The following is a 17,818-nucleotide window of genomic DNA, read 5'->3' as shown; positions in this document are numbered from 1 at the left end:
CTAAGAAGAACTTTCAGGTTAATAGGAAGGGAATTTAATAAAAATGAATCGGAGTTTTTCTTCTATGATTCATCAATATAAACATCAACAACTTTGAATTGGATCAATTTCGCCTCAACAAATAAGTGCTTCGACTATAAAATCCTAGGAGAGATCGTTGGAAGAAAATTAGAGAGTAAGAGGACTGGATATTGGCAAAACCATAGATACATTTATCTATCAATTATTCTAATACAACACCACATCACATTCATATTTCTCACCATGTTTCTTGAGCTATGTGAATCTTGAATTTGATATTAGAGTTTACAAACATCAGCATTGTCTGTTTGTTTTTGCATTTCCAAAACACTTTTGAAAAAGTTTAATTTAATTTTTATTTTTTTCTTTACTTTAAATTAAATTTTTTATGTTTTCGGATCGTTTTGATGTGCTGATGTCAAAAATAAAATTTAAAAAATAAAAAAAACCATTATTTCAATGCATTTCCAAGTGAAAAATATTTTGAAAAGAAACTGCTACCACAATACCAAACGGGAAGTGAACTCTGTAGTCCTACGATGTAGAACTTGAAATTAAATTTCTTAAAAATTTTTCCCTTCTTTTCCCGTTTCCAAATGAGATGAAGAAAATGATTTACAGACTCGCTTATTATTTAAATTCAGTAAAAGGGACCACAATGAAGTCTTAGAATTTACTAGATATATTGCCCGTACTTCTCCACATGCAAAGTAAATTTTTTTAATGTAAAAACAGTTGTAGGCTTACAAATCCAAGTCTCGAGTCATTGGTTCAAGTAGTAATTTAAATAATATAAAAAAAACAACAATAAATAAACTAACAAAAAACAAACAATGCAAAAAAAGATAAAAAAAACCATACCCAAGCCTATTTGGATTATCAAACAACTCAATGCTACCCTAAAAGAAGGAAAACCACAAAAAGTTAAAAAAAAAAAAAGAAGAGAAGAAGTAAAACTTAAAGAATAAGAAGAAAACATCAACTTAAAAAAGAGGAAAAGACCAAGAAAACTCAGGTGAACCTCCAAAATCTAGTCTAATCTTAAAAATTTTAAACTCATTAAATCCTGAACTTGAGTTCAATCAAGAAACATAACTGTCAACCAATTTAATTTTCAAGGATGAAATAGTTGAAAAAATATTAATCAAGGAACCTATAAAAGAGAAAAAAAGCAACAAAAAGAATGGGGATAATATTTAAAAGAAAAACACCTAAGGAGGATTAAATTTGAAAAAAAATATTAATCCCAAACAAAATAAATAGTAATTGAAAGAATGAGTACCAAATTTGAAAAATTAAAAAAATCATAGAGATAAAATTGAAAAACATTTTTAATTTGATAGATTATTTATAGATTAAAAAATGATTGGGGTGGAATTAAAAACAATTATAGGGAGCTAACATAATAGAATCAAACCCAAAAGATAAGAAAATAAAACAAAAAAAAAGATTAGAAATAAGAAAAAAAGGGAAAACAAAAGTAAGCAAACCTTCTAAACTTGATCTAATCTCTAAAATTTGCAACTTATGAAATCTTAAACCTAGGTTCAATCAAGAAACTTAACTCTCAACAAATTTAATTTTGAAGGATGAAATCGTGGAAAAAATATTAATAAAAAAAATGCAAAAGAAAAAAATTAGCAACAAAAAAATAGGGATAAGATCTGATAGAAAAAAACTCGAGGATGACATTTGAAAAAAAAATAAATATGAGCCCAAACAAAATAAATTGCAATTAAAAGAATGAGGACTAAATTTTAAAGATTGAAAAATCATCGGGGGTAAAATTTTATAATTTGATAGATTATTTATATATTAAAAAATGATAGGGGGTGAAATAACAAGAAATTGTTAAGGGCTAACTCAATAGAATCAAAATGCAAAAAATAACAAAACAAAAGGATAAAAAAGAAGAAGAAAACATTAGTTTAGAAAAATAAAAAAAGCCAAGCAAACTCGACGAATCTCTTAAACCTAGTGTAATTGCTAAAAGTCACAATCCGTGAAATTTGTAACTCGGATTTAATCAAAAAGCCTAGTTCTCAACCATTTTAATTTTAAAGAATAAATTTTGATGGAAAAAACCTAAGGATGCAATTTTAATTAAAAAAATGATGCCAAATAAAATAAACAACAATTAAAAGAATAAGGACCAAATTTTAAAGATAAAAAAAAATCATAGGGGTTGAAATTGTAAAACATTTGTAAAAAACAAGCAAACCCGAGAAAATATCCTAAACCCAGTCAAATTTTAAAAATTCATAACCCGTGAAATCCTAGATTTTGGTCCAACTAAGAAGTTTATTAGGAGTGAATTTGAAAATATCAATTTTAAAAACTTGTAAAAGCAAAAACAATTAAAAATCAAAATAATAGGGATTAAATTTGATAGGAAAAAACAAAAACAAATGGGGGTGGAATCTAAAAATAAAATCATTTATGATTTAAAATAAAAACCTATCAAGGCTAAAAAATTGGCAATCAAAAGAGCAAGGATTAAATTTGATAGGAAAAAAAGGAAATAAATGAGGATGAAATCGTAAAACAAAATCAATTGAAAAATGATTACAAACAAAAAAATAGCAATAAAAAGAATGAGGACCATATTCAATAAATTATTCAAGATAAAAAAAATCATAATAAAAAGAAAAGAGATCAAATCTGAAGAACCAACAAATTAAATGGCTCTTCTTTAATTTTGAAGGGGTTGATGTGAAAATCTAGGTGGGGGGGAGAAGGGGGTGAAAAAAATGACCGTCATCGTCAAATCACCTTGAAGCGTGGAACACACGTTGCCTTATCTGGTTGGGGGTGCTAAGACCTTTCAAATGCCACCCCGAAAAAAAAAAACGTTTGGTGGATGGCAGCCCCCAACTCACCACTCGAACAGCACGGGGCCTTCCACATGTTGGCGCTTGCCGCATGCCAACAAGTTTTTTTTATATAATTATATTTAATAAATATAATTTACAATAATACCCCAAAGCACTCTTGAAAATTAGAATAAAAACATTGTGAAATGACAAAAGAAAGTCCTTAGGTAAGAGTTCAATTGGTTTTGTCTTTTAGGGCTATTCTAAAAAGATTTAAAATAAAAAAATGTCTTTTAGTAATAGGCATTAGATTATTTTATTTCAGGGTTAAATGAATAATTTTACTGTATATTGAAAAACAATATTACCAAAATAATCACATACAATACGCAAAAGAAAATTTTGTTATGGTGAAAAAATTACCTTGCCTTCAATTCCTAGTTCAAAAGTTTTATGGCCAAGAGACAATATAGTAATTACACTATTATAATGAATAATGTTATGTGTCTTGGGATACAATAACTTCTCATCTAGGTTTAGTTTTTTTCTAATGCATCATGACAATTGATACAATCAATTGGCTTTGCCTTTTAATCTAGCATAAAAAAAATAAATCTAAAAAGGGTGGTGAATTCAATGTGCTCCTAGACACAACGTCTTATGGATGATAATGATGTATTTACTATATTTCCCTTCAAAAATAAAAGGTTAAGAAAAATGTTTAGGGGTAGGATTGTCTTTTCAATGAGACCGTGTTGGCATTTTACAATTGATCATGGACAAGGCGGGCATTTACTTTCTTTTTTGCATAGTAAAATTACATCGATGCCTTTAAAAAAATATATTATTGTGTTGCCATGAAGGGTTTTTTTTTTGTATTTTTATTTGGTTGTGCACAGTAAAAATAACTGAATTACTCTTAGAATTAGGAAATGATTGAACTAATTTTGGGGCTTTTTTTGGTTTTTTTATTTTTATAATCATAGTAAAAAGATTTAATTGCTCTTGGAGTTTATATTCTTAAGCCTAGGGTCAGAGGGTATTTAAGTCATTGAGCAACTATTATTTTATTATTAGTATTATTGTGTTGGGTTAGGGGCTATTTTGTTTTTTAATAAATGAAAAGAAAAAAAATTTCATTGACGTGTGTTGAGCACGCATTAGCTGCTCCACCATCTTCAGACGGCGCGTGCGATTGATTCCAGTGGCCAAAAAAACCATTTTGAGGTGGCTTCCGCTTTGTCTTGACATCTCTTACATGAAAATATGACACGTGTAATGAGAAGTTCCTGTTCTTTTGGTTATTATTTTTTTATTTGAAATAATTTATGAAATATGATTTTTTTGTTTCAATTTCAATTTTTTATTTTGTCAAATTTGATCCGCATTCTTTTATTTTCTATTTTTATAATCTGAGATAGTTCTTAAAATTTCATTTTTTATTACACCCTTTGTCAATTTTGTTCCTATTAGATTTTATCATCATTCTTTTGATTGTTGTTTTTTATGTTTTGAAAAATTTTGTAGATATTTCTTTTACCCAATTTCATTCTTTAATATTTAATTTATTTGGATTGAGCTTTGTGGTTAAGACGAGCTTGCAAGCTTTGGGAATTAATCCAACTTCAAAAGATTTGCCTAGGATTGCTTGGTTTTTTTTTTCTTTGTATCATTTTATAAGCTAATATTTTTTTTCAATTTCATGCTTCAATATTTATTAAATTGGAGATTGAGCTCTGATTTTTTTCTTGCTTTTTATGACCTTTGTTTTATTTATTTAATTAATTGGGTTATCTCGAGTCTTTTTATTTGTTCTTTCTTAAATTTATTTTTTTAAATAAATTTTATTCTTGAATTAAATAGAATTTTGTTGATTGAATAAAGACAGATGCTCACTTCATTTTGTTTTGTTCGGCTTGCTTTTCTAGGATCTTGCTCTAGCGGCCCATGTAGCTTCTTCTGATGTTGTTATCCAGACTTTTATAGTGGGGTTTAAGCTATCTCTGCAAAATTTATTTATGATGAATGATGTCTATAATTAAGTGATGGTAGATCTCCAATGATTTATTTTTCTTTTCCTTTCAGGTATAATATGACAAGTACCGGGGTTTATTGTGTAGGATCCCCTATTGATTAGGTTTGTTTTTCTATTTCAAATAAATCCCTATTAAATAGGGTGACTTGTTCTTCTGTTTAACTATTTTTTTTTGCAGGTTACCATGTTTTTGTCAACCGTGAGCTGTAATTTCTACATTCTGTTAATTCTTGTAGGCTATATATTAGCCAAAGTTCTTATTCAATATGGTAAGTCATTCTCCCAGTTTTGTTGTGTTTCTCTCTATCACAGTTTTGATTCATAACATTCTGGTATCAGAGCCCCCACTGGGCTTGAAGAAAACAAAGCAGCAGTCTTTGTAATTTGCAGCAGCAAAAAGATGACGAGTTAAGGGAATTTTGTTCAGCTGGCCATTCCTCGCTTCAATGGTCACTACAATCATTGAAGCATGTTGATGGAAAATTTCTTTAGATCTAAGAAGTATTGAAGCCTAGTTGAGACTGGTTTTGTTGAACTAGAAAATGATGCATCATTGACAGATACCCAACAAAAGAAACTTGCAAGAGTGATGTCGTAAAAAGAAACTTGAAGACTTGAAGGTGAAAAATTACTTGTTCCAAGCTATAGATTGAACCATTCTAGAAACTATCCTCTAGAAAGACACTTCTAAGAAAATTTAGGACTCTATGAAAAGGAAGTACGAGGGCAATGAAAGGGTGAAATGATCTATCCTTCAAGCTCTTCGTAAAAAGTTTGAAACTCTTGAGATGAAATCCGGAGAATGTGTCTCTGACTACTTCTCAAGAGTGATGTCTGTTGCCAATAAGATGAGGATCCATGGAGAACATATGAGAGATGTTACAATAGTAGAGAAGATACTTCGATCTCTGAACGACAAATTCAATTACATTGTTTGCTCTATTAAAGAATCGAAGGATATTGATCGTCTATCAATTGATGAACTACAAAGTTCTTTGGTTGTTCACGAGCAAAAGTTTCATAGACATAATGGAGAAGAGCAGGCGTTGAAAGTGACTTTTAAAGACAGAGCAGAAGGCAGAGGTCATGGCCGTGGATACTTTTGAGGAAAGGCAGAGGCAGAGGACGTCAATCCTTCAATAAAGCTCTTGTGGAGTGCTACAGGTGTCATAAACTTGGACACTTCCAGTATGAATGTCCGAGTTGGGACAAAGAGGCAAATTATACCGAGCTTGGAGAAGAAGAAGAGATGTTGTTAATGTCATATGTAGAGATGAATGAAGTAAAAGGAGAAGATGTGTGGTTCTTGGATTCAGGATGCAGTAATCATATGTGTGGAGATAAAAACTTTTTATGTGACCTAAATGAGAATTTTAGACAGATGGTGAAGCTAGGGAATAACTCAAGGATGACAATAATAGGGAAGGGAAATGTAAGACTGAAAGTGAATGGATTAACTCATGTGGTGACTGAAGTGTTCCTTGTTCCTGATTTGAAGAATAATTTGCTGAGCATCGGGCAATTATAGGAAAAAGGCTTAGCAATTCTTATTAAGCATGGCTTGTGTAAGTTTTATCATCCTACGAAAGGTTTGTTCATTCAAACTGCGATGTCTGCCAACAAACTGTTTATCTTGTTGGTTGCGTCATAACCGAGTAAGCCAACTTGTTTTCACACAGCTACGCAAAACTTGTCACACCTCTGGCACTACAGGTAAGGGCACTTGAGTCACAAAGGCTTAAGAACTCTTCAGTTTAAGAAAATGGTGCATGAACTACCATAATTAGAAGTTTCAACAACTATTTGTACTGATTGCATGATTGGAAAACAACACCGAGATCCAATCCCGAAGAGAAGTACTTGGAGAGCATCACAAAAGCTTCAACTAATCCATATTGACATATGTGGTCCTATCTCGCCTATGTCAAATAGCAAGAAAAGGTACCTAATTTGCTTCATTGATGATTTTAGTAGAAAGACATGGACGTATTTTTTGGTTGAAAAATCTAAAGCATTAGTTACTTTCAAGTACTTTAAAAAATCTATTGAGAAAGAGATGGATGCTTATATTAAATGCTTACATACTGATCGTGGAGGTGAATTTACCTCACAAGATTTCAATGATTTTTGCAAAGAAAATGGAATCAAAAGGCAGTTGACAGCAGCCTATACTCCACAACAGAACAGAGTTATAGAAAGAAAGAATCGGACCATTATGAACTTGGTATGAAGTATGCTCTTAGAGAAAAAGATACCGAAGATGTTTTGGCCAGAAGCAGTGAATTGGACAGTAAATATTCTGAACCGAAGTCCCATTTTGGAAGTAAAAAATATAACTCCAGATGAGGCTTGAAGTGGGATAAAACCTTCAATTGAACATTTTTTAGTGTTTGGTTGCCTTGCACATGTTCATGTACCTGATGCCAAGAGAACCAAGTTGGAGGAAAAACGTATTGCTTGTGTGTTGTTGGGGGTCAGTGAGGAGTCTAAAGCATATAGGCTTTATAATCCAATAGCCAAGAAAATCATTACCAGCAGAGATGTAGTTTTTGAAGAAAACAAACCATGGGAATGGGACAAAAAACAGGTGGTGGCTGTATTGGAATGAGGAGACAATGATGAAGAGGTTGTTGTGAGTAATGAAATCGAGAGTAAAGATGGTGATATTGCAGAAAAGGTTGAGGATGTTTCTCCAGATACAGTGGATTAAGGAAGGCTTCGAAGGCAACCTGTTTGGATGAATAATTATAATACTGGAGAGGGAATGTCTGAAGAAGAAAATGAAGCTAGTATGGCTTTATTTACTTCTGATGATCTTTTTTATTTTGAAGAGGATGTGAAAAGTTCAAAATAGAGGGATACGATGGATTCTGAGATAAAAGCCATCTAAAAGAATGAAACATGGGTGCTAATAGATCTACCTGTAGGTGCAAAGAAGATAGGAGTAAAGTGGGTTTACAAAACGAAGCTTAATGAGCATGGAGAAAGTGATAAATACAATGCTCGTCTTGTAGCTAACGGGTACGTGCAACAACATGGGATTGATTACACGGAAGTTTTTGCTCCTGTGGCAAGGTTGGATACAGTTCGGTTGATTGTTGCATTTGCAGCTATAAAGGGCTGGATAGTTTATCAACTTGACGTAAAATCAACTTTTCTACATGGAGAACTAAGCGAGGAGGTGTATGTTGAGCAACCAAGAGGTTATGAGCTGCACAAAAATCCACACAAAGTCTACGAGCTGAAGAAAAGCTCTATACGGACTCAAACAAGCTCTACGAGCTTGGTTCAGTCATATAGAAGCTCATTTTTTAAATGAAGGGTTCGAGAAGTGTCACAATGAGCATACATTGTTCGTTAAAACAAGCAAAGAAGGTAAAATTCTAATTGTTAGCTTGTATGTTGATGATTTAATTTTTACAGGAAATGATGAAGCAATGTTTAATGAGTTCAAGAGTTCAATGGTGCGTGAGTTTGATATGACAGATTTGGGAAAGATGAGGTACTTTCTTGGAATTGAAGTTTTGCAAATGGCTGATGGAATCTATATTAGTCAAAAGAAATATTCCTTGGATGTGTTTAAAAGGTCGGGATGGAGGAGAGCAATTCTGCTAAAAACCTGATGGTTCCAGGTGTTAAATTTTTCAAAGATAAAGATGGTGTGAAGGTTGATACAACATTCCTTAAGCAAGTGGTAGGGAGTCTTATGTATCTCATAGCAACGAGACCGACTTGATGTTTGTGGTTAGTTTAATCAGTAGATATGCAAGGCAACCAACAGAGCTTCATTTGCAAGCTGCAAAGTGAGTATTGAGGTACTTGAGAGGCACAACAAATCTTGGGATATTCTACAAGAAGGGAGGGAGTGATGAACTAATTGCATTTACTGACAGTGATTATGATGGTGATTTGGAGAATAGAAAAAGCACTTCAGGATATATTTTCATGTTGAGTTCTGGTGCACTGTCGTGGTCCTCTAAAAAACAACCTGTTATCATACTCTTAACAACTGAAGCTAAATTTGTAGACGCTGCATCCTGTGCATGCTAAGTTGTGTGGATGAGAAGAATTTTGGAGAAACTTGGTAATGCACACGGTGATAGTACTACACTTTTTTGTGATAATAGTTCTACAACTAAATTGTCAAAGAATCCAGTGATGCATGGATGGAGCAAGCACATAGATGTGTGTTTTCACTTTCTACGTGATCTTACTAAGGAGAGAATTATGGAGTTGATTTATTGTGGGACACGGGATCAAGTTGCAGATGTGATCACTAAGCCATTGAAGCTTGAGTCTTTCCTAAAAATGAGGGAGCTACTTGGTGTTCGAGAAGTCCCTGCTGTAAACTAATTGTTGTCTGCATTAGTTTAAGGGAGGGAATGACAAGTACCGGGGTTTATTGTTTAGGATCCCCTACTGATTAGGTTTGTTTTTTTGTTTCAAATAAATCCCTGTTAAATAGGGTGACTTGTTCTTCTGATGTTAATTCTTGTAAGGCTATATATTAACCAAAGTTCTTATTCAATATGGTAAGTTATTTTTCCAGTTTTGTTGTGTTTCTTCCTATCACAGTTTTGATTCATAACATAATATTGATGGCTCATTTATTTTAATAAATTGTTGAGAAATAATTTTTTTTACAGTTTGTTTACTATCATTTCCTATGGGTTAAATCTGAATATTAAACTTCACGTTATTATTTTTGATTACTCAAGTATTGTTTTTTTCTTGATTCCTTAAAAAAACTGTCGTCATCTTTCCCAAAATCAATTGATTATATGAATGGAATGTTTATCATTTGAAAAAAAACATAAACATATCACAGTTAGAGGAACGTTTATTGATCTGAATTTCTAGCAGAGAGGTGGTAACAACGTTATTCACCCAAGAAGCCTAAAATGACCACGCTCAATAACAGCAAAGCCAAACAATACGAAAATGAAAGCAAGAAAAACAACCAAAAGACTCAAACAGGTTCCACTCAACTCCAAAATAAAACAAAAGGCACAGATTTCAAGATAAATAGCACCACCTAAGAGGTTCCACTCAACTCCAAACCAAGGACACTAAAGCAAAGGGCACACTCTTTTATTCATGACACAAATTACCATGAGGGCTTCAGACTCGAGATTTGAACTACTAAAATAAGAGAGCCCGTCATTCTTCCTCCGACTCAGACTCAGCATTCTGAAGCCATTCAATGAAGGGCTTAGCATTCTTCCAAATCTGAGAATCCTTGCTTGGTCCCTCTAGCCCTTCCTGATACCACTGCACGATGTACTCTTCCTCCAGGACATCAGCATCATACAGGTCTTTCATGACAAGAGCCACTTCCTTCAGTGCACTTGAGCTCGACTTCCCACAGAATGCCCCGATTGCTCGGAGCAGAAGCAACTGTGATCCCTCATCCTGAGCAACAGCGGCAGCCAGATACTTCTTCTTCTTGCCAACCTCCTTCGCAAATCCTTTCTCAACACCCTCAAACAATGCCTCAAACAGACCATTCATCTTTTCCTGAGCAGACCCATCAAGTGAACCGAGAACAGACTGTATTTTGCTTGCAGATACTCCCTTCTTCAGGTTTGCCTTCACCTCCTCCACGAGAGTTTCATATGCACTTGAATTCCCGCAACCAGCTTTTGGTTCCTCCTCTCGAGGACTGCCATTTTCTTTGCTGGCTGTCTTTGAATTCTTCTCTGTCTCATCTGCGGCGAGCATGACCATATCAGCTGTCGCAGCACTCAACTGCTCCTGAATGCGTTGGCGAGCAGCCTCCAGAGATGTATCAGTTTGCCACTGGACATCATCTTCATCATCAGCCTCTTCCTTCTCATCAACCTGGCTATGAGTTGGTGACCCGCGTTCCTCATCAGAGCTGTTTGCTTTCTTCTTAATAGAGCTAGCTTTTGCATGGCCATCCTTTGTAGAAGATCCCTTCTTCTTACCATTCTTCAGTTTCTTCTGCTCCTCATCGGCAGCTTCACCTTCCTTCAGTCGCTCCTTCTCAGCCCTCCTCATTGCCTTCTTGTCCTTTGATCCCTTCTTTGTTTCTGGTGGATTCTTCACAATGAAAGTGGTGAGCTTGTCCCTCATATCAACATCCGACACAAAACCACAAGCAGCACATTTCAGCTGGATCATCTGGCTTTTGGTGATGATTACCTCAGTCTCAGGGTTTCCACAGCCATAACACTGGACATATTTCTTGATAAAGTTCTCAAGAAGGCCTGCAAGTTTGGCAGTGTCATGAGAGCCATTCACATGGGAAGTCCCTGTTTTCTCATCAAATTTGGATTGTGCACCAAGCTCACAACCAAAGTACTTCGTAGTGTAAGAAGCTGGCCTTGCCAAAGCCTTTGCAATATCAACCATGTTGACAATGTTTGTCTTGATGCCATTTCCTCGGCCCTCAATTTTGGTAATCATCTTAGGCATCTTGTACCTGTAGAAGGCATCATCACTGTTTGCAGCACCAATATTCTGCAACGCCATCTTGATCACAGTAAATCAATCACACAACAAATTCAGTAATGTCACTGAACGCAAATGCTGGAATTCAAAAATTGGGCAGCAGCTATGTTGTCTTCTAGAGATTCTTTAGCAAGAAAAGACCGTTCTTGTTTAGTCAGAAAAGGTTGAATCCAGCTACAACCTCGAAACTCTGGGTATTCGTCAAATAGTCCGAAATGCATATAGCTTATTGTGTCAAACAAGGGTCCACCCTTTTTCCGTGACGAAGGACTATACTCTCCAAGTAATCCAATGGCTCCCAAAAACGAAATAGCCAGCACGGACATAAAAAAACCTCAACTTTGACAGACTTCACTCTGAAAATCTGCAGACAGCAGCAACAACACCTGCTAGTCTCCTGAAAAGAACAGGACAAGAATTTTAGCAACAAAGAAATTTCAACAACACAAGGAACCGCAAACTAGACAGTAAAATACCACAACAGAAAAAACAATAATCAAACATGCAACCAAAAAGCACATTAAGTATAAAAAACTTGCACCAAGCTTTGCCAAACTAAATAAGTAGCATCAATCAAAGCAAGGAGAGATAGAATTAGTTAACATCAAAGAACCAAAGTCATGATCCTCACAACACTATAAAGACATGGAGCAAACCTCAATCCTGGTTCAATCAAATAGAGCTGCTCCATTAAGCAGGATATTAAAACAAAAAAAAACACAACAAATAAAAAATCATGAACTTCAATTGCCCAAAACAATACATGCTATAATCAAAAGCATATACAAAGAGGTAAAACTTGAAGAACCTTTAAGTAGAAGCAATAGAATAAAGTTCAGGGTTTGCGGAAAAACCTCAAATTAATTGATAAAAACAAAACATGTTTTGCTAATAGCCCCCACGTCCTATTTACACTAATCCTACTCCTTGTAGGAAAAAGACTTACTAAATCCTACTCCTAAAAGGAAAAGTACTCATTAAATCAGACTCCTTATAGGAAAAGGAGTTATTAATAACACAAGTAACCCTAATTAAAACCCAAAAACACAGTTAAGGAACATCTCATGCGTCAAGATTGAAACATCTAACTAAAAAAAAATCGGCGAACAAAAACTCAAGAAAACCATCGTTGGAAATCATCAAATCATAACAGCGAGCAATCAAGTCAATCGTAAGCTACGGTGGCATCGAATCGCAATCAACATTGAACAATGACGAATCACAGTGAACAAATTACTATATCAAATTATAACCAATTTTTTTATTGATTAATCTGCATAATAATCTAAAACAACAGCACAAGTAGGTTACGATTCATTACACTAGATCTAAAGCCAGAAAGATAAATATCTCATATGGAGAAACAAATTCAAATTCAGAAAATAAATAGATCGATCGATTGATCCAAGAAGCCTTAGCAGCAGCAGCATACCTTTAAGCGGCGGAGCTAATGAAATCCAAGTTTGTTTCTAGAGAGATAAAACCGTGTTAGCTTGTAGATAGAGAAAAGGGGAGGCGCATCTGTGTTTTCTCGTGTTGTGGAGGACGAGAGGCGGACTTAATTGCTTGTGTGAGCGTGTGTTTGTGTGTGTGTGTGTATATATATAGGGTTAGAGTTGAGAGGGAAGTATTGGGTGTTTTATGATGTATGTTATACGCGTTTGTTTGATCATCACGGTTTTGACTTCTTATCTAGACCCTTTGATTTTTGACGGAATGAGCTGTGAGTTGTTTTTTTTTCTTTTCCTGATTGTACACACCGTTTTCCCTATTTTTTTAAAAAAAAAATTAACAATGATATGTATAGAAACAGTCAGGTTCTGATTTTTTTTCATCCTAAAATAAATATATTGACACAGTAAACTTGCTATTTGATTTGGATCAAGGTTTAAATTCAGCCAAAAACACATTAACTCAGTAAAATTCTAGTAACTTAACAGGTTGATTTATGATTAGTTAAATTACTAAATTAAACTTGATTTAAATTTATTCAAGTCAATTTTAAAAAAATTAAAAAAAATAAAAATAAATATCATATTTTAATAAAAATAATTTACTTGGTGATTTAATAATCTAAGCTATTAGTCTAGTCCAGGTGTATCTTATAATTTCATAATAAGTTAGGTTTGATTTTGTAGATTTAAAGAAAATTTACTGGTGATTTAATAATTTATTTTCTTATTCATGGATTAATTTTTTCAATGCTATTTTAATTACTAGAATTAAAAAAATATTTTATTGTATAAATTCTTTTGTAAATCTTATCAAGTTAATTCAGAGAGTCAAAAATATGGAAAAAAAAGGAAGAACAATTATCTTTCAAAATAAAAAAAAAATAAAAAACTACTTTTTAATATAAGTTATGTCTTTCTGTATAATTATTTTTTTTTAGTAATTTTTTTTAAATATTTAGACCATGTATATTTCTCATTGATAAATCAGGTCTAACTCAATAACCAACAATTTTTTCTTTTCATTCTCAAAAAGTTATAATTTTTATTTTGAAGGGGTGAAATTTTAATATATATATTTTTGAGATTCGATAATAATTAGAAATTTGCAATTTTTCTCATAATTGTGATGTGGATTTTTTCTTCTGGAATTGTCGGATCTATAAATCATATGTAGGTCGGTCATCGTGGAGGATAGAATATCCTATAGCACAATATCGGATCTACCCTCTGCTTTTTTTCCTCTTTTTTTTTAATATACTGTGGTGTTTAAAAATATAAGAAATATTTTTATCTTTTTATTTATTCATCTTCCTTTCATTTTTATTTATTTTTATTTTTTTGCAGTACAGGTATTTAATTGAGAATAAATTTTATGAGGATGGTAAAATGGTGTCCACCATCAACAGTATCAAAATTGTCGGCCACCAATTTGATTCCTTCTTCCCATTTTATTTATTTATTTATTGCACATAATGGAGAATCGATGGTTTTGAATCATGTTTTGTGTTTTGTGGTTAAGTAAGACTACTTTTCGGATCCCTCCGCTACAAATTGAATAAAAAAAAATTAAAATCTAAAAACAAAATGTTTAGGTTATAAAGTTATTAGGTATTATTATAACAAAAAATAAAAAAAATAAAAGATGAACCAAAAAAAAAATAAAAAAAATAAACTCCCCCCCCCCCAAAAAAAAAAAAAAAAAAAAAAGCCTCTTCAATTCTAGTTATTATTCATCAAGAAATACACGGAAATTTAAAACAAATGATAAAAATTAAAATAACAATAATAATAAAGGAGAAGGTTAAAAGATACAGGGAGAGGCAAAATTGGACAAATAATTGAATTCAATAGCCAAGAATTAAATTAAAAAAATTCAGAAATAGTCTGGGTTACAATTAGGGACAATTGAAAAGAAAAATTAAGAAAATGTATGAAATTGGACCAAATTAGAGGAATTTGGAAGCTAAGGACTGAAATATAAAAGGGGATGAAATTAAGAGACCCATTTCAATTTGATCAGAGGCAAAATTGAAGGACATTGAGGGGAAAAAAAATCAAAATTGGCCTAAAATTGAGAAAAAGAAAGAACAATGACTAAAATAGAAAAGATGTGAGAATGAAAGGATTTAATTTGAACATGACCAATCTAAAAATAACACTGTTTAGGTTTAAACTGACCCGCGCGATGTCGCTGGTCAATTTGTTTTACATAAAAAATATCAAAAAAAAAAATTTAAAAGTGTTAGGTCTTTCTGCAAAGCTATACCCAAGAGTCTTGGGTTTGGCTGCAACGTCTGACCTAAGAGTAATATTTATAATATTAATAATAACATTAAACTTGCATGGTCCAAGTTTAAGTGGGTTTGGCTGCAATACCAGACCCAATAGCATTGGATGTGGGTCTGGCTGCAAGGTCGTGTCATAAAATGTGTAATAATTAAATAGATTAATTAAAAAGGAAAAAATAAAAAAAAACTAATGAGAAAAAAGAAAAAAAATCTGAATCAATTGGGTTAACTCGTCAAATCAGGTTAACCCATCAAACTAGGGATTCGTGTCATGAAAGTGTGATAACTAAATAGAAAAAAGATTTAATATTAATGAACTAAATTTAAAAAAAAAAGATTAATTAAAAAGGAAAAAGCAAAGAGAAAAATACCTACAGGAAGGAAAAAACTAATGAAGAAAAAGAAAAAAAATCTGAATCAACTGGGTTAAACCATCAAACCTGGGATCCGTGTCATGAAAGCCTGATAATTAAACAGAAAAAATTTAATATTAAGAAACTATAGACAAAAAAAAATAAACTAAAGGCATAAGCTTTTTCACTGTGGATTGCATCGTGCTATTCAAAGTAAAAGGCTTAAAAAGGGGGAAAAAAAAACAAAGGCATACGCCACGGGTTAATTTTTTTCTTGCATAAAAAATATCAAAAAATGCTAAGATCTAAGAGTGTTAGGTCTTTTTGCGAATATATACCCAAAAGCCTTGGGTCTAGCTGCAACGCTTGACCCAAGAATACTATTTATAATATTAATAATAACATTAAACTTACATGACTTAAGTTTAAGTGAGTTTGGCTGCAATACCGGACCCTAGAGCATTGGATGTGGGTCTGGCTATAAGGTCGTGTCATAAAAGTGTGATAATTAAATAGATTAATTAAAAAGAAAAAAACAAAGGAAAAAAAACCAACAGGAAGAAAAAAACTAATAAAGAAAAAGAAAAAAAATTTGAATTAACTGGGTTAACTCTTCAAACCAGGTTAACCCATCAAACCTGAGATTCGTGTCATGAAAGTTTGATAACTAAATAGAAAAAAACAATTGACGGGTTTATCCAAAATTAACTGAGTTAACCCGTCAAGTCCGGGATACGTGTCATGAAAGTCTGATAATTAAATATAAAAAAATTTAACATTAACAAACTAAACTAAATGAAAAAAATTAATTAAAAAAAATCCGGGTTAACTCGTCAAACCAGACTAATCGATCAAACCCGGGATCAAACAAAAAAATTCATTAAAAAAAACAATTTAGTGTATCATTTAAGTTTTAGTATATAATATAATATAATAATAATTATTATTATAATATAATAATGATAATAATATAATATATTAAAGATGGGAAAGTGAAAGGTGTGGGAAAGCTACAGTAGTTTTCCCACGCCTTTTAGAGTATTACTTAAACCGTCAAATCAGGTTAACCCGTCAAGCCCGGGATACGTGTCATGAAAGTCTGATAATTAAATAGAAATAAATTTAACATTAACAAACTAAACTAAATGAAAAAAATTAATTAAAAAGAAAAAAAAAATCTGGGTTAACCCGTCAACTAGGGATCCGTGTCATGAAAATTTGATAACTAAATAAAAAAATTTAACATTAACAAACTAAATTAAAAAAAATTATTAAAAGAAAAAAACACAAAGAAAAAAGCAAAAAAAAATTAAAAAAAAACAGCAAAAAAAAAAACAAAAAAGAAGAAGAAAAAGAAAAAGAAAAAGAAAAAGAAAAAGAAAGACAACTAAGAGTATTTTAGTATATGTTATTATTATATTATTATAAGTATAATTATAATATATAAGTTATATTATTATAATTATAATTATATAAGTTATAAGTATAATTATAAGTACAGGCGTGGGGAAAGCTACAGTGCTTTCCCCGCGCCTTCTAGAGAATTACTAGTTACATGCCCCGCGCGATGCCGCGGGTCAATTATTTTTTGCATTTCATAAAAAGCTAAGATCTAAAAGTATTAGGTTTTTTTTGCAAAGTTATACCCAAGAGTCTTAGGTTTAATTGCAACGCCTAATCCAAGAGTAATATTTATAATATTAATAATAACATTAAACTTGCATGACCTAAATTTAAGTGGGTTTGACTGCAATACCAGACCCAATAGCATTGGACGTGGGTCTAGCTGCAAGGTGGTGTCATAAAATGTGTGATAATTAAATAGATTAGTTAAAAAGAAAAAAACAAAGAAAAAAAAACCAACAGGAAAATAAAAACTAATGAAGAAAAAGAAAAAAAATATGAATTAACTGGGTTAACCCTTCAAACCAGGTTAACCTGTCATACCTTGAATTCGCATCGTGAAAGTTTGATAATTAAAAAGGAAAAAAAACAAACTAATGGGTTAACCCATAATTAACAGGGCTAACTCGTCAAACCAGGTTAACCTGTCAAACCCGGAATCCGTGTCATGAAAGTTTGATAACTAAATAGAAAAAAAATTAACATTAACAATTTAAATTAAACAAAAAAAATTAATGAAAAAAAAAAACAAAAGAATGAGCCTTTTCACTATGGACTGCATTGTGCAATCCATAGTCAAAGGCATCAGCCGAGAACTACTTAGAAAAAAATTTAATATTAATAAACTAAATTAATTAAATAAAATTAATTAAATAGAAAAAATAAAAGAAAAAAAAACCTCTAAGAAGAAAAAAAACTAAATAAAAAGAAATTTAACATTAACAAACTAAACTAAACGAAAAAAATAATTAAAAAG

The 17,818-nt window shown here is 32.2% G+C and overlaps 1 protein-coding gene across 1 annotated transcript; it reads right to left on the bottom strand.

Annotated features, from left to right (window-relative positions):
- Positions 1 to 9,691: 9,691 nt before the first annotated feature.
- On the bottom strand, positions 9,692 to 12,920 carry LOC18097660 (eukaryotic translation initiation factor 5). Its single transcript, XM_006384194.3, has 2 exons — positions 12,776 to 12,920; positions 9,692 to 11,740 (listed from the first exon to the last, which is right to left on the bottom strand). The coding sequence occupies exon 2, from the start codon at positions 11,362 to 11,364 to the stop codon at positions 10,030 to 10,032; it is 1,335 nt and encodes a 444-aa protein (XP_006384256.2). The 5' UTR covers positions 11,365 to 11,740; positions 12,776 to 12,920; the 3' UTR covers positions 9,692 to 10,029.
- Positions 12,921 to 17,818: the final 4,898 nt, after the last annotated feature.

Source organism: Populus trichocarpa, chromosome 4, assembly GCF_000002775.5.
Source record: "Populus trichocarpa isolate Nisqually-1 chromosome 4, P.trichocarpa_v4.1, whole genome shotgun sequence".
Taxonomy (NCBI): Eukaryota; Viridiplantae; Streptophyta; class Magnoliopsida; order Malpighiales; family Salicaceae; genus Populus; species Populus trichocarpa.
The sequence above is the reverse complement of the archived record's forward strand: the minus strand, read 5'-3'. Positions and strand labels throughout refer to the sequence as shown.